The sequence below is a fragment of the Pseudophryne corroboree genome, chromosome 6, assembly GCF_028390025.1.
Source record: "Pseudophryne corroboree isolate aPseCor3 chromosome 6, aPseCor3.hap2, whole genome shotgun sequence".
Lineage (NCBI taxonomy): Eukaryota > Metazoa > Chordata > Amphibia > Anura > Myobatrachidae > Pseudophryne > Pseudophryne corroboree.
In genome coordinates, this window is record NC_086449.1 from 390,687,076 (window position 1) to 390,707,547 (window position 20,472).

At 47.0% G+C, this 20,472-nt stretch overlaps 1 protein-coding gene across 9 annotated transcripts in view; it reads left to right on the forward strand.

Moving 5' to 3' along the window:
- Positions 1 to 20,472, forward strand: part of TASOR2 (transcription activation suppressor family member 2) — a 259,706-nt gene that overhangs the window by 129,394 nt on the left and 109,840 nt on the right. For 8 of the 9 annotated variants that reach the window (XM_063926781.1, XM_063926779.1, XM_063926786.1 and 5 more), the window contains one exon: positions 11,255 to 12,013. The exons of the other annotated variant lie outside the window; for it this stretch is intronic. In XM_063926781.1, the coding sequence (XP_063782851.1) occupies positions 11,255 to 12,013 (759 nt within the window). The remainder of the gene's footprint in view (positions 1 to 11,254; positions 12,014 to 20,472) is intronic. 9 annotated transcript variants of the gene reach the window in all.

Consider the following 20,472-nt stretch of genomic DNA (forward strand, 5'->3'; position numbering starts at 1 on the left):
GGCTGGTATGAGTCTTACCCGGGATTCAAAATTCCTCCCTTATTGTGTACGCTCGTCCGGGCACAGTACCTAACTGAGGCTTGGAGGAGGGTCATAGGGGGAGGAGCCAGTGCACACCACCTGATCGGAAAGCTTTACTTTTTGTGCCCTGTCTCCTGCGGAGCCGCTATTCCCCATGGTCCTTTCAGGAACCCCAGCATCCACTACGGACTCCGAGAAATAGAATTATCGGTAAGTAAATTCTTATTATTCCCATCTAAGTCAACCACCAGTGTGGTCCGGTCACTACCAGTTTTGTTTTGATTATCCACGACCCATCGAGTGTTCATGAAGGTCATGACTTATCTGGATGACCATCATCTTCTCCAGACGGCCATCCACATTTGTTAGACGGTGAATCTGCTGCAGTCACATGGGTGGAAGATCAATTGGCGCAAATCTATGTTGCTGTCTTCTCAGGAGATGTTGCACTTGGGAGCTCTGCTGGACTACAGGATTTAACAGGTCTTTCTCTGACGTCCTAGTGGATGCTGGGACTCCGTCAGGACCATGGGGATTAGCGGCTCCGCAGGAGACAGGGCACAAAAATAAAAGCTTTAGGACTAGGTGGTGTGCACTGGCTCCTCCCCCTATGACCCTCCTCCAAGCCTCAGTTAGGTTTTTGTGCCCGTCCGAGCAGGGTGCAATCTAGGTGGCTCTCCTAAAGAGCTGCTTAGAAAAAGTTATTAGGTTTTTTATTTTCAGTGAGTCCTGCTGGCAACAGGCTCACTGCAACGAGGGACTTAGGGGAGAAGAAGTGAACTCACCTGCGTGCAGGATGGATTGGCTTCTTAGGCTACTGGACACCATTAGCTCCAGAGGGATCGAACACAGGCCCAGCCATGGAGTCCGGTCCCGGAGCCGCGCCGCCGACCCCCTTGCAGATGCCGAAAAGTGAAGAGGTCCAGAAACCGGCGGCAGAAGACTTTTCAGTCTTCATGAGGTAGCGCACAGCACTGCAGCTGTGCGCCATTGTTGTCAGCACACTTCACACCAGCGGTCACTGAGGGTGCAGGGCGCTGGAGGGGGGCGCCCTGGGCAGCAATGATAATACCTTGTTCTGGCTAAAAATACATCACATATAGCCCCTGGGGCTATATGGATGTATTTAACCCCTGCCAGGTCTCACAAACACCGGGAGAAGAGCCCGCCGAAATAGGGGGCGGGGCCTATCTCCTCAGCACACAGCGCCATTTTCCTGCACAGCTCCGCTGCGAGGAAGGCTCCCAGGACTCTCCCCTGCACTGCACTACAGAAACAGGGTAAAAAAACAGAGAGGGGGGGCACTTTTTTGGCGATATTGATATATTAAGCTGCTATAAAGGAAACAACACTTCTGTAGGGTTGTTCCTATATATTTATAGCGCTTGGGTGTGTGCTGGCAAACTCTCCCTCTGTCTCCCCAAAGGGCTAGTGGGGTCCTGTCTTCGATAAGAGCATTCCCTGTGTGTCTGCTGTGTGTCGGTACGTGTGTGTCGACATGTATGAGGACGATGTTGGTGTGGAGGCGGAGCAATTGCCGGTAATGGTGATGTCACCCCCTAGGGAGTCGACACCGGAATGGATGGCTTTGTTTATGGAATTACGTGATAATGTCAGCACGTTACAAAAATCAGTTGACGACATGAGACGGCCGGCAAACCAGTTAGTACCTGTCCAGGCGTCTCAGACACCGTCAGGGGCTGTAAAACGCCCTTTACCTCAGTCGGTCGACACAGACCCAGACACGGACACCGAATCTAGTGTCGACGGTGAAGAAACAAACGTATTTTCCAGTAGGGCCACACGTTATATGATCACGGCAATGAAGGAGGCTTTGCATATCTCTGATACTGCAAGTACCACAAAAAGGGGTATTATGTGGGGTCTGAAAAAACTTCCTGTAGTTTTTCCTGAATCAGAGGAATTGAATGAAGTGTGTGATGAAGCGTGGGTTAACCCCGATAGAAAACTGCTAATTTCAAAGAAGTTATTGGCATTATATCCTTTCCCGCCAGAGGTTAGGGCGCGCTGGGAAACACCCCCTAGGGTGGATAAGGCACTCACACGCTTATCAAAACAAGTGGCGTTACCGTCTCCTGAAACGGCCGCCCTCAAGGATCCAGCTGATAGGAGGCTGGAAACTACCCTGAAAAGTATATACACTCATACTGGTGTTATACTGCGACCAGCCATCGCCTCTGCATGGATGTGCAGTGCTGGGGTGGTTTGGTCGGATTCCCTGACTGAAAATATTGATACCCTGGATAGGGACAGTATTTTATTGACTATAGAGCAATTAAAGGATGCTTTTCTTTATATGCGAGATGCTCAGAGGGATATTTGCACTCTGGCATCGAGAGTAAGTGCGATGTCCATATCTGCCAGAAGAAGTTTATGGACGCGACAGTGGTCAGGTGATGCGGATTCCAAACGGCATATGGAAGTATTGCCGTATAAAGGGGAGGAATTATTTGGGGTCGGTCTATCGGATTTGGTGGCCACGGCAACAGCCGGGAAATCCACCTTTTTACCTCAGGTCCCCTCCCAACAGAAAAAGACACAGTCTTTTCAGCCGCAGTCCTTTCGTTCCTATAAGAACAAGCGGGCAAAAGGACAGTCATATCTGCCCCGAGGCAAAGGAAAGGGTAAGAGAGTGCACCAAGCAGCTCCCTCCCAGGAGCAGAAGCCCTCCCCGGCTTCTGCAAAGCCCTCAGCATGACGTTGGGGCTTTACAAGCGGACTCAGGGGCGGTGGGGGGTCGACTCAAGAATTTCAGCGCACAGTGGGCTCACTCACAGGTGGACCCCTGGATCCTGCAGGTAGTATCTCAGGGTTACAGGTTGGAATTCGAGAAGTCTCCCCCTCGCCGGTTCCTAAAGTCTGCTCTGCCAACGTCTCCCTCAGACAGGGCGACGGTATTGGAAGCCATTCACAAGCTGTATTCTCAGCAGGTGATAGTCAAGGTACCCCTCCTACAACAGGGAAAGGGGTATTATTCCACACTATTTGTGGTACCGAAGCCGGACGGCTCGGTAAGACCTATTCTAAATCTGAGATCTTTGAACCTGTACATACAAAAATTCAAGTTCAAGATGGAGTCACTCAGAGCAGTGATAGCGAATCTGGAAGAAGGGGACTTTATGGTGTCCCTGGACATCAAGGATGCTTACCTGCATGTCCCAATTTGCCCTTCACATCAAGGGTACCTCAGGTTCGTGGTACAAAAGTGTCATTATCAGTTTCAGACGATGCCGTTTGGATTGTCCACGGCACCTCGGGTCTTTACTAAGGTAATGGCCGAAATGATGTTTCTTCTGCGAAGAAAAGGCGTATTAATTATCCCTTACTTGGACGATCTCCTGATAAGGGCAAGGTCCAGAGAACAGCTGGGGGACGTAGTAGCACTAACCCAAGTAGTGCTGCAACAGCACGGGTGGATTCTGAATTTTCCAAAATCTCAATTGACCCCGACGACACGTCTGCTGTTCCTGGGAATGATTCTGGACACGGTTCAGAAAAAGGTGTTTCTTCCGGAGGAGAAAGCCAGGGAGTTATCCGAACTTGTCAGGAACCTCCTAAAACCAGGAAAAGTATCTGTGCATCAATGCACAAGAGTCCTGGGAAAAATGGTGGCTTCTTACGAAGCGATTCCATTCGGCAGATTCCACGAACAAACTTTTCAGTGGGATCTGCTGGACAAATGGTCCGGATCGCATCTGCAGATGCATCAGCGGATAACTTTTGTCTCCACGGACAAGGGTGTCTCTTCTGTGGTGGTTGCAGAGTGCTCATCTGTTAGAGGGCCGCAGATTCGGCATACAGGACTGGGTCCTGGTGACCACGGATGCCAGTCTGAGAGGCTGGGGAGCGGTCACACAGGGAAGAAACTTCCAGGGAGTGTGGTCAAGCCTGGAGATGTCTCTTCACATAAATATACTGGAGCTAAGAGCGATTTACAATGCTCTAAGCCTGGCAAAACCCCTGCTTCAGGGTCAGCCGGTGTTGATCCAGTCGGACAACATCACGGCAGTCGCCCACGTAAACAGACAGGGCGGCACAAGAAGCAGGAGGGCAATGGCAGAAGCTGCAAGGATTCTTCGCTGGGCGGAAGATCATGTGATAGCACTGTCAGCAGTGTTCATTCCGGGAGTGGACAACTGGGAAGCGGACTTCCTCAGCAGACACGATCTACACCCGGGAGAGTGGGGACTTCATCCAGAAGTCTTCCACATGATTGTGAACCGTTGGGAAAAACCAAAGGTGGATATGATGGCGTCCCGCCTCAACAAAAAACTGGACAGGTATTGCGCCAGGTCAAGAGACCCTCAGGCAATAGCTGTGGACGCTCTGGTAACACCGTGGGTGTTCCAGTCAGTGTATGTGTTTCCTCCTCTGCCTCTCATACCAAAAGTACTGAGAATTATACGGCAAAGGGGAGTAAGAACGATACTCGTGGCTCCGGATTGGCCAAGAAGAACTTGGTACCCGGAACTTCAGGAGATGCTCACGGAAGATCCGTGGCCTCTACCTCTAAGACGGGACCTGCTTCAGCAGGGACCGTGTATATTCCAAGACTTACCGCGGCTGCGTTTGACGGCATGACGGTTGAACGCCGAATTCTAAGGGAAAAAGGCATTCCGGAAGAGGTCATCCCTACCCTGGTAAAAGCCAGGAAGGAGGTGACTGCACAACATTATCACCGCATTTGGAGAAAATATGTTGCGTGGTGTGAGGCCAGGAAGGCCCCGACGGAGGAATTTCAACTGGGTCGATTCCTACATTTCCTGCAAACAGGATTGTCTATGGGCCTCAAATTAGGGTCCATTAAGGTTCAAATTTCGGCCCTGTCGATTTTCTTCCAGAAAGAATTGGCTTCAGTTCCTGAAGTCCAGACTTTTGTAAAAGGAGTACTACATATACAGCCCCCGGTTGTGCCCCCAGTGGCTCCGTGGGATCTTAATGTAGTTTTGGATTTTCTCAAATCCCATTGGTTTGAGCCACTCAAATCGGTGGATTTGAAATATCTTACATGGAAAATAACCATGCTACTGGCTCTGGCTTCAGCCAGGAGAGTGTCAGAATTGGCGGCTTTATCGTATAAAAGCCCATATCTGATTTTCCATTCGGACAGGGCAGAACTGCGGACGCGTCCTCAGTTTCTGCCTAAGGTGGTTTCAGCGTTTCACCTGAACCAGCCTATTGTGGTGCCTGCGGCTACTAGCGATTTGGAGGATTCCAACTTGCTGGACGTTGTCAGGGCATTGAAAATATATATTTCAAGGACGGCTGGAGTCAGAAAATCTGACTCGCTGTTTATACTGTATGCACCCAACAAGCTGGGTGCTCCTGCTTCTAAGCAGACGATTGCTCGTTGGATTTGTAGCACAATTCAACTTGCACATTCTGTGGCAGGCCTGCCACAGCCTAAATCTATCAAGGCCCATTCCACAAGGAAGGTGGGCTCATCTTGGGCGGCTGCCCGAGGGGTCTCGGCATTACAACTCTGCCGAGCAGCTACGTGGTCGGGGGAGAACACGTTTGTAAAATTCTACAAATTTGATACCCTGGCTAAAGAGGACCTGGAGTTCTCTCATTCGGTGCTGCAGAGTCATCCGCACTCTCCCGCCCGTTTGGGAGCTTTGGTATAATCCCCATGGTCCTGACGGAGTCCCAGCATCCACTAGGACGTCAGAGAAAATAAGATTTTACTTACCGATAAATCTATTTCTCGTAGTCCGTAGTGGATGCTGGGCGCCCATCCCAAGTGCGGATTGTCTGCAATACTTGTACATAGTTATTGTTACAAAAAAATCGGGTTGTTATTGTTGTGAGCCGTCTGTTCAGAGGCTCCTACGTTTGTCATACTGTTAACTGGGTTCAGATCACAAGTTGTACGGTGTGATTGGTGTGGCTGGTATGAGTCTTACCCGGGATTCAAAATCCTTCCTTATTGTGTACGCTCGTCCGGGCACAGTATCCTAACTGAGGCTTGGAGGAGGGTCATAGGGGGAGGAGCCAGTGCACACCACCTAGTCCTAAAGCTTTTATTTTTGTGCCCTGTCTCCTGCGGAGCCGCTAATCCCCATGGTCCTGACGGAGTCCCAGCATCCACTACGGACTACGAGAAATAGATTTATCGGTAAGTAAAATCTTATTTTTTTCCAGCATAAGAAATTCGGGCCCTGCAGGCCAAAGTTTGCACGTTCCTCAGTCATCGTCGGGTGTCTATCCACACCTACATGCGGATTCTGGGTTCCTTCATTTCCACATTCAAGATGGTGGACTTTGCCCAGTCCTGTCCTCTTCAACTAGTAGTTCTTGCACGATGGAAGAAGTCCTATCTGCTCCTCAAGGTGCAGACATTCATTCTCTTGCGAGAGGGTCATCACTCCCTCTTGTGGTGGCTACACCAGTCCCACCTGGACACAGACCGCCCCCCTTTTGGATCAGGACTGGGTCCTACTCACCACTGATGCAACTCTTTGGGGGTGGGGGGCGGTATCCTGTCAGCAGACATTGCAAGGACGGTGGACGGCTCAAGAAAGCCAGCTACCCATCATTCCTGGAATGTGGTGTTCAGAGCTCTTTGCTTAGCTCAGCCTCATCTTCACAGGTGTCTGGTCAAGGTGCAGTCAGAACACGAGACAGCCGTCACCTACATAAACCACCGGGGTAACAGTCAGGGAGCTGTGACGGAGGTAAGTCACATTTTCCGCTTGCAGAGCCTCACCTTCTGGCTCTTTCGGTGGTATTCAGTCCTGGTGTACAGAATTGTGAAATGGACTTCCAGATTTGTCTAGACGTGCATCAGGCAAGTGGGTTATGCATCCAGAAGTCATCTAATTGCTGGCCCGCCATTGGGGCCTCCCAGACCTAGACATGATGTCATCTCTGCACAACCGCCGAGGTACTGTTCCCGTATCAGGGATTCCAAAGCTCTCCTAGTCAACGCTTTGGCGATGCCATGGACGTTCCCGCTTATTTACGTCTTCCCTCCAATCTCAGTGATCCAGTTCAAGTTGGAGGGCGGCATGGTGCTCCTGGTAGCTCCGGATTTACAATGGTAGGTGTGCTACACCAATCTTCTGGGCCTCTCCATCGACATGCCTTTGCATCTACCTTGTGTCCAAATCTTCTGTCTCGGGGGGGGCCCGTGCCTCCATCTGGTTCTGTCCCGTCTCGCTTTGACAGGGTGGCTCTTGAGATATCCATCCTGAGAGTGAAGTGGTTTTCCAGGAGGTTTTCCATACCATGCTTAATGCCCGGAAGCCGCCTTCGGCTACGGTTTATCACTATGTTCGGCAAACCTACTTTGTGCGGTGTTTCATCCCCGGGTCATTCTGGCTTTCGTAAGTCCTTTCCTTTCTGCAGGCAGGTCTGGATTTGGGCTTCTGGCTCTCTTCCTTGACAGTAGAAGTCTCCGCCCTCTCTCTGTCCTCTTTCAGTGACAGATTGCAGTCTTTGAGCCTTTTAGTGGCTGTGGACATTTGTTGGCTAATGCCGGCCTGGTGGGTGTCTGACCTGAGCACTTTATCTTTTCTCTCCCCCTTTCTGATCTTCCATTTGGTTTGGGCTGTTCTGTGGACGTGGTTGGGTTACCTACCCAAGGTGGTGTCTCTTTTCCACATCAATCAAGAGATTGTGATACCGGTTTTCAGTGTTCTGGATTCTTCCCTGGAGGAAGCCTCTCTGAATGTGGTGAAGGCTCTCCTGAATTATGTGGACAGGACCAGAGGTATTTGCAAATCTGATTCTCTGTCCTCTAAGATTTTCACAATTGGGGAGCTTACCAGCTTCTAAACAAACATTGTACAGGGGGCTTCGCTTGACCATCCGCCACGCCTATTCTGCAGCAGATCTTCCTGCCTCTGCTGTGGTGACTGCTCATTCCACCTGGTCTGTGGGAGCATCTTGGGCAGCACAGTGTGGCGCTACTGCAAAGCAGCTTCCTATGCATTTGACAACTTTCTGTCTTCTGATGTGGTTTTTGGGTTAAGGGTTATCAGTGCAGCTCAGGAGCAGCCCCTCCCATAGGGAGACTGCTTTGGGAAGTCCCAGAGTGTTGCTGTGCCCCCTAGTGGAGGATGAAGAAAAGGAATCCTTTTCAGAATCAGCCCCTTCATAATAAATTTACCCCCAACACATAGTGCATCAATTGCTTCTACTGAATAAATAATAAAAAAAAATTATATATATATATATATATATATATATATATATATATATATATATATATATATATATATATATATATAGGTTGAGTATCCCTTATCCAAAATGCTTGGGACCAGAGGTATTTTGGATATCGGATTTTTCCGTATTTTGGAATAATTGCATACCATAATGAGATATCATGGTGATAGGACCTAAATCTAAGCACAGAATGCATTTATGTTACATATACACCTTATACACACAGCCTGAAGGTCATTTTAGCCAATATTTTTTGTAACTTTGTGCATTAAAAAAAGTGTGTCTACATTCACACAATTCATTTGTTTCATATACACCTTATACACACAGCCTGAAGGTCATTTAATACAATATTTTTAATATCTTTGTGTATTAAACAAAGTTTGTGTACATTGCCATCAAAAACAAAGGTTTCACTATCTCACTCTCAGTCCAAAAAGTCCGTAATTCGGAATATTCCGTATTTCGGAATATTTGGATATGGGATACTCAACCTGTGTGTATATGTGTGTGTGTGTGTGTGTGTGTGTGTGTGTATGTATATATATATATATATATATATATATATATATAAAAATTATAGAGGGATACAGTTTTCTGTATCTGATTCCTACTGCGCTTTTCTTTGCTATTTTGTTTTCAGAGTTTGTTGCATTCTGTTTTTTTGCACTTTTTGCTCTTTTGTTGCACTACTCTCTATCTTAATGTGTGTCTTATAGTCACTAGTTTCACTACTCCTGATATTGCCTGCTCCCTAAACGCTGTATTTTACTCATTTACTTCACTACTGCATTTTGTCCCCAGTTGACATTAACTTCCTCTCTACCCTAATTTCACTGTTATCAGCTTGTAACCCAGCCATCCTCATCCTCTTCTCATTTGTCTTCTCTCTTGTACCTTGTGCAACACCAGGTCTATGTGTAACAAAGTGGCCTTTGTCTATGATCACTTTATCTCAAACTCTGTTAGCCTCCTCTCTGTCAATTAGACTTGGAATATGCACTTGGGTACCAATTCTCCCACTGCTTTTTCTTTTGGTAGACTTGCTGTCCCCACACCTCCCTCCCTTATGTACAAATGGTTGCATGGATATCCTGGGTAGACTCTATTTCTCCTAGTGCACTATCGAGTCATTCCCTCTGAGTCCTTTTGAAATCTGTTCTATCTGCATCTTCATTGTTATCCATCTTTGGGTTACTGTTATCTACCACCCCCCTGGTCCCTCCTCTGTTTTCCGTTACAACTTTGCTGACTGGCTTCCCTAGTTTCCTTATCTTTTGGACCTCCTCTTTCTCATCCTGGTGGATTTTAACATCTCAATTTATAATGCAATTGATTCTTCTGCTTCTAAACTTCTGTCTCTTCCTTTCTCTCCAGTGGTCACATTCTTGACCTTGTCTTTTCACACAGCTGTCACATCTGTTATCACCAATTTCTACTTTCTTTGTGACCATCACCTGATCTCTCTCGCCATTTCTCATTCCATCACCACCACTACTCATCACAATTTTCATGCTCTTGATTCCCCCCCTCCTCCCCCTCTGATTCAACCTCTGCTTCTTCTTCTTCTTCTTCTCTGGCTCATGTTCTCCATCAGAATACAGTTTAAGCTTTTCACACTCTCTTTGAAAGCATTTAATCGATACCGGCCTACATCTTGGCCTCCTGTCTCTCACCTCTTCATTTAACTGTTGATTTCCTCCACTCATTCCTGCATCCAAAACTTTTCACATGCTGCTTCTCTCCTTTGGATCTCTCTAGAGTCATATCAGACTGTCGACTAACCTACACCTGCACCTGTTCATTTAAGCCTAAACGTTGTCCTTGTAGTCTGTCCTCCCTCCTCATCTTTTCCTAGTTCTCTTAACTATGCCCCAGACTAAACTCTAATGACCATGTGCTCCACCCTCTTTGTACTCACCCTGCAATATTTTGGTCTTCTGTGTGCTCCCACTCAGTCTATGATTGATCCTTTCTGTCTCCCACGTTTCCCAGGGTACTGACTCATTGAGTGTTACTGGTAATAACTGTACCTTGATATCACACTTTTTTTCCCTTACTTGTACTGTCTGTGTGAAACTTTTGTATATTGTCGTGATTGTATGTGTGGGTTATTTTATTTTTTTAACCCTTTGGTTTATCCTGTGTCAATACAGTTACTTGGCAGTTAGGGTATGATTAGCATGTACGTTATCTCTCTCCACTGTGTCACTCTGCAGGGCTTAGTACATCTTCCCCTATATCTCCTCCAATAGTTGGGGGCATAGGCTAGTGGAGAGGAGTGGGTTTGACATACTGTAGGTTGAGTGTGAGTATAATTATGTTTTGGGGCCATAGGGTCACAAATATGGCAAAGAGTAGGGAAAATAGTTCCTTACATTTGTAATTTGTGCAAAGAGAATTCAGATGGGTCTTTGTTCACTTAGGAATTCCTCAGTGCTTAAGGAGAATGCTGAGAGTTTGTGATACCCACGGTGAGACACCATCATTGCATACATACATATGGCAGAGTACAGAAAAGAATATTGGACATAAGTGAGATTTTTCATGTAAAATTGTCGCCAATATTCCAAACTTTGCACAGTTACTGTTCCCCATACAAGAGTCCGCTTAGTGTTGCCCAGGAAGGGGGTATGGGGAATAGTAAAACACTAAGTAGACTCTTGTGTAGTGCACTCTGTTATTGGGTAGAAAATTGATAGCTGATGCAGGTTATGAAGTCTCTACAGACCATTTTCCTGTGACTCCATTTAAAATAGCGGTCACGAGAAGCCCCCTATTCTCCCGCTATGGGAAAGGGCAGTTAGTAAGGTATAACATTGTCATTCAGCTTTGAATGTCCTAGCAGAGAGCCTGTGTACCTAATTGCCCTAAGAGTGGCTACGGAGATTACCATTGTACCATGTACCCATTTAATCGTCTACAGTAGATGCTTTTTTGTTTTTGTGCTGACACTGTTGTAAAGAACACTTCTTCAAGCTTTAATTTTAGTATATGCAGCATTCTTTTAATCCTTTTACATTTTATTTTCTAATTCTAGGTGAGTTACAAAGGTAATGAACATGAATATTCCAAAAAAATCCCTATCGTAAATGAAACACAAAGGTCAGGTGGTACAGAACATGTCGGTAAAATCTTAAACAAAGTCGCAGAAGAAAATAAAGAAAATGCTAAATTATACGAAAGTGCGAATTCCCCTCAAGTGGTTAGCCATACACAAAGTGAGTCTTCAACATTGCAAAATGTAAGATTGCCTCAAGAGAAGCACGAATCTACAGACTTGACTAAGTTACGGATAACATGGGACTATTCTTGTGCTGAAAATAAAAATATTGTAAATGCTGAGGTACCAGCTACAGGTGTCTTAAATATTGACATTACAAATGAGAATCTGGTATCTATTGATCTTTCCAACCAAAATGATGGACACCCAAAACATTTCGATAAAGCAGAGGCAGAGCCGTATTCTTATGAAAGAAAGAACCTTTTGGATGCCAGGATGCAACTTGCACAAAATGTGCATTTAAATGTTGACAAACCTATCTCTACTATGACGATTACTGAAAACAAGGATCTACTGAAAGCCTCCGTTATACCTGTGTTTGATGTAAATGAGGTAAAACGGGTTGAATCTACATATCTTACATTACAGAATGCAGAAGACAAAGAATTGGGGAAAACTGATCAGAACCTCATTAATAATCATTCTGCTTGTGAGTTGAGTGAAGGTTCATCCACTCATATTAAACCTATAAATTCTCCTGTTTGTATGGATATCCGCTCCAACATGGATGGAAAGGTAATTATCGCGATTGCACATTGGGGTTACTTCAGACCAGATCGCTGCAGTGCGTTTTCGCACAGCTGGCGATCAGGTCCAAACTGCGCATGCACCGCAATGCGCAGGCGCGTCGCACGGGTACAAAGCAGATCGCGGCTCAGTGATGGGTTTGTGCGACGGATCCGTTTGCACGGGCGATCGCAAGGAGATTGACAGGATGATGGTGTTTGTGGGTGTCAACTGACCATTTTCAGGGAGTGTCTGGAAAAATGCAGGCGTGTCCAAGCGTTTGCAGGGAGAGTTCCTGACGTCAATTCTGGTCCCGGACAGGCTGATGTGATCGCAGCGGCTGAGTAAGTCCTGGGATGCGCAGAGATTGCACAAAATCTGTTTGTACAGTTCTGCTGCACATGCGTTCGCACACTTGCACAGCTAAAACACATTCCCCATGTAGGTGGCGACTATCTGATCGCAGCAGTGCAAAAATTGCTTGCTAGCGATCAGGTCTGAATTAGGCCCATTAAGAGTCCATCATTTTAAAAGTACAACATTATTTATATAATCTAGTTCTATAATCTAATTAGCTGTCCAGCTAATGGCAGTAGTGTTAGTAACCCATCAGCTGGTAAAACCGGCTTGTGGTTCAGTACCACCTGGAATGTTGCAGATTGCTTTTGTCTGATTTGATCCCCTTCACTGCTGAGGGTTTTTCTCACTCACTTTTGTGCTGAAGCTATTTTCCAAAGTTATCGTCGTAACATACTATGCTAATTTCTTTATTTATCTAACGTCCTAGTGGATGCTGGGGACTCCGTAAGGACCATGGGGAATAGACGGGCTCCGCAGGAGACATGGGCACTTTAAGAAAGAATTTAGATTCTGGTGTGCTCTGGCTCCTCCCTCTATGTCCCTCCTCCAGACCTCGGTTTGAATCTGTGCCCGGACGAGCTGGGTGCTACTTAGTGAGCTCTCCTGAGCTTGCTATAAGAAAGTATTTTGTTAGGTTTTTTATTTTCAGGGAGCTCTGCTGGCAACAGACTCCCTGCATCGTGGGACTGAGGGGAGAGAAGCAGCCCTACTCTCTGCAGATAGATCCTGCTTCTTAGGCTACTGGACACCATTAGCTCCAGAGGGATCGTACACAGGATCTCACCCTTTGTCGTCCGATCCCGGAGCCGCGCCGCCGTCCCCCTCGCAGAGCCGGAAGACAGAAGCCGGGTGAAAGAAGCAAGAAGACTTCGAAATCGGCGGCAGAAGACTCCAGTCTTCGTATGAGGTAGCGCACAGCACTGCAGCTGTGCGCCATTGCTCCCACATTACACCCACATACTCCGGTCACTGTAAGGGTGCAGGGCGCAGGGGGGGCGCCCTGGGCAGCAAGTAGAGACCTCTTTGGCAAAAGTTTGCATAATATACAGTTGGGCACTGTATATATGTATGAGCCCCCGCCAAAATTGTACATGAAAGCGGGACAGAAGCCCGCCGTCGAGGGGGCGGGGCTTCTTCCTCAGCACGCACCAGCGCCATGTTTTTTCTCCACAGCACCACTGAGAGGAAGCTCCCCAGTCTCTCCCCTGCAGTTACACGGTAGAAGAGGGTAAAAAGAGAGGGGGGGAGGGGGGGGCACATAATTAGGCGCAAAAATCAATATAAACAGCAGCTACTGGGTTAACACTAAGTTACTGTGTGATTCCTGGGTCTTATAGCGCTGGGGTGTGTGCTGGCATACTCTCTCTCTGTCTGTCCAAAGGGCTTTGTGGGGGAATTGTCTTCAGATGAGCATTCCCTGAGTGTGTGGTGTGTCGGTTCGTGTGTGTCGACATGTCTGAGGTAAAAGGCTCCCTAAGGAGGAGATGGAGCAAATGTGTGTGAGAGGGTGTCTCCGTCGACAACACCGACACCTGTTTGGATATGTGTAATTAAGTGCTAAGGTGAAATTATTGCACAAAAGATTAGAGAACAGACAGGAAATCTACCCATGTCTGTCCCTATGTCGCAGAGACCTTCAGAGTCTCTCAATGCTCACTATCTAAAATAATAGACACTGATATCGACACGGAGTTTGACTCCAGTGTCGACTACGATAATGCAAAGTTACAGCCAAAATGGCAGAAAAGTATTCAATATATGATTATTGTAATAAAAGATGATTTGCATATCACTGATGACTCATCTGTCCCTGACACAAGGGTACACATGTTTAAGGGGAAGAAAGCTGAGGTAAATTTCCCTCCTCTCATGATGAAAAAGAGCTGGAATCTCCAGACAAGAGACTGCAGTTTCCCACAAAGAATTCTCAGGCAGTATCCTTTCCCCACTAGGGCCAGGATATGATGGGAATCTTCCCCTAGGGTGTCACGTTTGCCCAAAAGGTAGCCCTGACGTAACAGCTATTCTCAGGGATCCTGCAGATAGCGTGCACATTCTGGTACACTACTCAGACTGGCGATTGTGTCGGCATGGGTTTATAGCGCTGTGGCAGCGTGGACAGGTACCTTATCAGCAGAGATTGAGACCCTAGTATGTGTGTGTGTGTGTGTGTGTGTGTGTATGTGTGTATATATATATATATATATATATATGTTTATGTATATATAGAGATATATGTTTATGTATATATAGATATATATATATTAAAGATGCTGTCTTAAGATATATAACATGCCCAAAGAGACATGAGTATACTGGGTCCTAGAGTCAAAGCTATGTCGATTTTCTGCTTGACGTGTCCTGTAGAATATGCAAGGGACAGATGATGCCGACTTAAGAGGCATATGGAAGGCTGAGGATTGTGTGGAGAAGGGTTCTCGGACCTGGTCTCCACAGCTATAGCTGGTATTTCTGATATTTTGCCTTATATTCCTGCACAGCCTAGGAAAGCACGACATTATCAAATGCAGCCTTTCGAACAAAGAAACAAGAAAGTCCGAGGTGCGTCCTTTCTTGCCAGAGGCGGGGGCAGAGATAAGAAGCTGCACAACACAGCTAGTTCCCAGGAACAGAAGTCCTCCCCGGCCTCTACAAAATCCACTGCATGTCGCTGGGACTCCACAGGCGGAGCTAGGCCCGCCTGTGGAGTCCCAGCCGGGCCGGTGGGGGCACGCCTTCGTAAGTTCAGCCACAAGTGGGTTCACTCCCTGTTAGATCCCTGGGCAATAGATATTGTGTCTCAGGGATACAAGCTGGACTTTGAGAAGATGCCCCCTCACCGACGGCCCTGCCGGCTTCCCCCCACAAGAGGGAAACAGTGTTAACTGCAATTCACAAATTGTATCTTCAACAGGTGGTGGGCAAGGTTCCCCTCCTTCAACAAGGAGGGGGTTATTATTCGACCATGTTGTAGTCCCGAAACCAGACGGTTCGGTCAGACCCATATTGAATTTAAAATCCCTGAACATATACCTGAAAAGGTTCAAGTTCAAGATGGAATCGCTAAGAGCGGTCATTGCAAGCCTGAAAGGGGGAGATTTTATGGTGACTCGGGACATAAAGGATGCATACCTTCATGTCCCCATTTATCCACCTCATCAGGCGTACCTCAGATTTGCGGTACGGGATTGTCATTACCAATTTCAGACGTTGCCGTTTGGTCTCCCCACGGCCCCGAGAATATTCACCAAGGTAATGGCGGAAATGATGGTGCTCCTGCGGAAGCAAGGTGTCTCTATTATCACGTACTTGGACGATCTCCTCATAAAAGCGAGATCAAGAGAGCAGTTGCTGAACAGCGTATCACTTTCTCTGGAAGTGTAACGGCAACACGGCTGGATTCTATATATTCCAAAGTCGCAGTTGGTTCCTACAGCTCACCTGCCTCTCCTAGGCATGGTCCTAGACACAGACCAGAAAAGGGTTTATCTCCCGATAGAGAGAGCTCAGGAGCTCGTGACACTGGTCAGGAATCTATTAAAACCAAAACAGGTGTCAGTGCATCACTGCACTCAAGTCCTGGGAAGGATGGTGGCATCATACGAGGCCATTCCCTTCGGCAGGTTCCATGCGAGGACCTTCCAACGGGACTTACTGGACAAGTGGTCCGGATCACATCTTCAGATGCATCGGTTAATCACCCTATCCCCTAGGGCCAGGGTGTCTCTCCTGTGGTGGCTGCAGAGTGCTCACCTTCTCGAAGGTCGCAGATTCGGCATTCAGGACTGGGTCCTGGTGACCACGAATGCAAGCCTCCGAGGGTGGGGGGCAGTCACACAGGGAAGAAATTTCCAAGGGCTGTGGTCAAGTCAGGAGACTTGCCTTCACATCAACATCCTGGAACGAAGGGCCATATACAACGCCCTACGTCAAGCGGAGTCCCTGCTTCGGGACCAACCGGTTCTGATTCAGTCAGACAATATCACCGCAGTGGCTCATGTAAACCGCCAAGGCAGCACAAGGAGCAGGGTGGCGATGGTGGAAGCCACCAGAATTCTTCGCTGGGCGGTGAATCACGTAAGCGCACTGTCAGCAGTGTTCATTCCGGGAGTGGACAACTGGGAAGCAGACTTCCTCAGCAGGCACGACCTCCACCCAGCAGGCACGACCTCATGCAGATTGCAAGTCGGTGGGAACTGCCACAGGTGGACATGATGGCATCCCACCTCAACAAAAAGCTGCAGAGATATTGCGCCAGGTCAAGAGACCCTCAGGCGATAGCTGTGGACGCACTGGTGACACCGTGGGTGTTCCCGTCGGTCTATGTATTTCCTCCTCTTCCTCTCATACCCAAGGTGCTGAGAATCATAAGGAAAAGAGGAGTGAGAACAATACTCTTTGTTCCGGATTGGCCAAGAAGGACTTGGTATCCAGATCTGCAAGAAATGCTCACAGAGGACCCGTGGCCTCTGCCTCTAGGACAGGACTTGTGCAACAGGGGCCCTGTCTGTTCCAAGACTTACCGCGGCTGCGTTTGACGGCATGGTGGTTGAACGCCGGATCCTAGCAGAAAAAGGCATTCCGGATGAGGTCATTCCTACGCTGATAGAGGCTAGGAAGGATGTGACGGCTCAACATTATCACCGTATATGGCAAAAATATGTGGCTTGGTGTGAGGCCAGGAATGCCCCTACGGAGGAATTCCAGCTGGGCCTTTTCCTTCACTTCCTACAGTCGGGAGTGACTTTGGGCCTTAAATTGGGTTCCATTAAGGTTCAGATTTCGGCCTTATCCATTTTCTTTCAAAAAGAACTGGCTTCTCTGCCTGAAGTTCAGACGTTTGTAAAGGGAGTGCTGCATATTCAGCCTCCTTTTGTGCCTCCAGTGGCACCTTGGGATCTTAACGTGGTGTTGAGTTTCCTGAAATCACACTGGTTTGAACCACTCAAAACGGTGGAAGTAAAATATCTCACGTGGAAGGTGGTCATGCTATTAGCCTTGGCGTGTGTCTGAATTGGCGGCTTTGTCACATAAAAGCCCTTATCTGGTTTTCCACGCGGATAGAGCAGAATTGCGGATCCGCCCACATTTCTGCCGAAAGTGGTTTCATCCTTTCATATAAACCAACCTATTGTGGTGCCTGTGGCTACTACTGACTTGGATGATTCCGAGTCACTGGATGTAGTCGGGGCTTTGAAGGTTTATGTAGCCAGAACGGCTAAGGTCAGGAAAACAGAATCTTTGTTTATCCTGTATGCTTCCAACAAGCTTGGGGCGCCTGCTTCAAAGCAAACTATTGCTCGCTGGATCTGTAACACGATTCAGCAGGCTCATTCTGCGGTTGGGTTGCCGCTGCCTAAATCAGTTAAGGCCCATTCCACAAGGAAGGTGGGCTCTTCTTGGGCGGCTGCCCGAGGGGTCTCGGCATTACAGCTTTGCCGAGCGGCTACTTGGTCAGGTTCAAACACCTTTGCAAAGTTCTACAAGTTTGATACCCTGGCTGAGGAGGACCTTGTGTTTGCTCATTCGGTGCTGCAGAGTCATCCGCACTCTCCCGCCAGTTTGGGAGCTTTGGTATAATCCCCATGGTCCTTACGGAGTCCCCAGCATCCACTAGGACGTTAGAGAAAATAAGATTTTACTTACCGGTAAATCTATTTCTCGTAGTCCGTAGTGGATGCTGGGCGCCGGTCCCAAGTGCGGACTTCTTCTGCAATGCTTGTATATAGTTATTGCTTAAATAAGGGTTATGTTATAGTTGCATCAGAGTTTATCTGATGCTCTGTGATTGTTCATACTGTTAACTGGGTAAAGTTATCACAAGTTATACGGTGTGATTGGTGTGGCTGGTATGAGTCTTACCCTGGATTCCCAAAATCCTTTCCTTGTACTGTCAGCTCTTCCGGGCACAGTTTCTCTAACTGAGGTCTGGAGGAGGGACATAGAGGGAGGAGCCAGAGCACACCAGAATCTAAATTCTTTCTTAAAGTGCCCATGTCTCCTGCGGAGCCCGTCTATTCCCCATGGTCCTTACGGAGTCCCCAGCATCCACTACGGACTACGAGAAATAGATTTACCGGTAAGTAAAATCCTATTTTTTTGTGTTATGCAGTACCCACACAAGCTACCTGGTTTTTTTTTTTTTCAAGAGACGTAATTTTAGAAAATACTATGGTCTCTTTTTTTTTTTTTTTTTTTTTTGATGTTAACATTTTTTATTTACCTAAAAGGCCATGCATTAAATGAAAGATATACAGTACTGTGCAAAAGTTTTAGTCAGCTGTGGAACAAATGCTGCTTTCAAAAATAGAAGTGTTAATAGTTTATTTTTATCAATTAACATAATGCAAAGTGAATGAACAGAAGAGAAATCGAAATCCAAATCAATATTTGGTATGACCACCCTTTGCCTTCAAAACAGCATAAATTCTTTCAGGTACACTTTCACAGTTTTTGAAGGAACTTGGCAGGGAGGTTGTTCAAAACATCTTGGAGAACTAACCACAGATCTTCTGTGGATGTAGGCTTACTCATATTCTCCTGTCTCTTCATGTAATCCCAGACAGACTCCATGATGTTAAGATCAGGACTCTGTGGGTTCCAGATCATCACTTTCAGGATTCCTTGTTCTTCTTTGACATTGGCTATATGTTTGGGGTCATTGTCCTGCTGCAGAGTAAATTTGGAGCCAATCAGACACCCTGATGGTATTGCATGATGGATAAGTACCTGCCTGTATTTCTCAGCATTGAGGACACTATTAATCCTGACCAAATCCCCAACTCCATTTGCTGAAATGCAGCCCCCACCGTTGCATGCAACAACTCATTATTGTACCGATCTCCAGCCCTTCAGCAAGCAAACTGCCATCTGTTACATCCAAATATTTCAAGTATACTGAATATTTCAGTAGGTCCAGAGCACCTACTGGCATTTTTCTGCACCTCAGTACCTATATGTTTCTGTGCATAGATGAGTCACTTCACCTTGTTTCCACGTGGAAGGTATGGCTTTTTGGCCACAATTCTTCCTTGAAGACCACTTCTGGCCAGACGTCTCCGAACAGTAGATGGCTGTACCTGGGTCCCACTGGTTTTTGCCAGTTATGACCCGATGACACTGCTGGACATCTTCCGACTTCGAAGGGAAGTAAGCATGATGTGTCTTTCATCTGATGCCTTAAGTTTCCTTGGCCAACCATTGCTTCAATCCTGAGAAATAAATGCAGATATTTAGCCATCGTGCAATGCCATGAGGGCGGCATTGGCTCCAAATTTATTCTGTAGCAGAACAAACATTCAGCCAATGTCAAAGAAGAACAAGGAGTCCCAGAAGTGATGATATGGCCCCCACAGAGCCCTAATCTTAACATCATGGAGTCTGTCTGGGATTACATGAAGAAACAGAAGGATTTGAGTAAGCCTACATACACAGAAGAATCTGTGGTTAGTTCTCCCAAGATGTTTGGAACAACCCCTCTGCTGAGTTCCTTCAAAAACTGTGCAAGTGTACCTAGAAGAATTAATGCTGTTTTGAAGGCAAAGGGTGGTCACACCAAATATTTATTTTATTTAAATTTCTCTTCTGTTTATTCACTTTGCATTTTGTTAATAGCTAAAAATAAACTAACACTTACATTTTTGAAACCATTCTTGCTAAGCAGCATTTTTTTCCACATCTGCCTAAAACTTTTGCACAGTACTGTATATATTTTCTTCTCCTCTGTTCAACATAAGATGATTGCGATATGGTCTGGTGATCCAGCCCTTAACTACAGAGGTTAGCGCACTGTTAACAGAGAAGGCTCCCCTCTTTCAAGACAAGTGCCCCCATGGGGAGGCATTCATTATGCCGGCTGTCTGGATCCCGGCTGTCAGGATACCGACGCCGGAATCACAACGCCCGGTGAAATACCGGCAGTCAGAATCCCGACCGGCTGGAATATAACCCTGTGGTGACCTGTGCGCTCACTGCCAGGATCCCGGCGTCGACCTCCTGGCCATGTATGTGCAGGCCAATATGGTGGAGATAAGGCACTATGGGGGAGATTCAAATGTTTGAAAAGTCCGTTGGGGGTCTGTTTTTTCCTATCTAATTGTTTTTTCCTG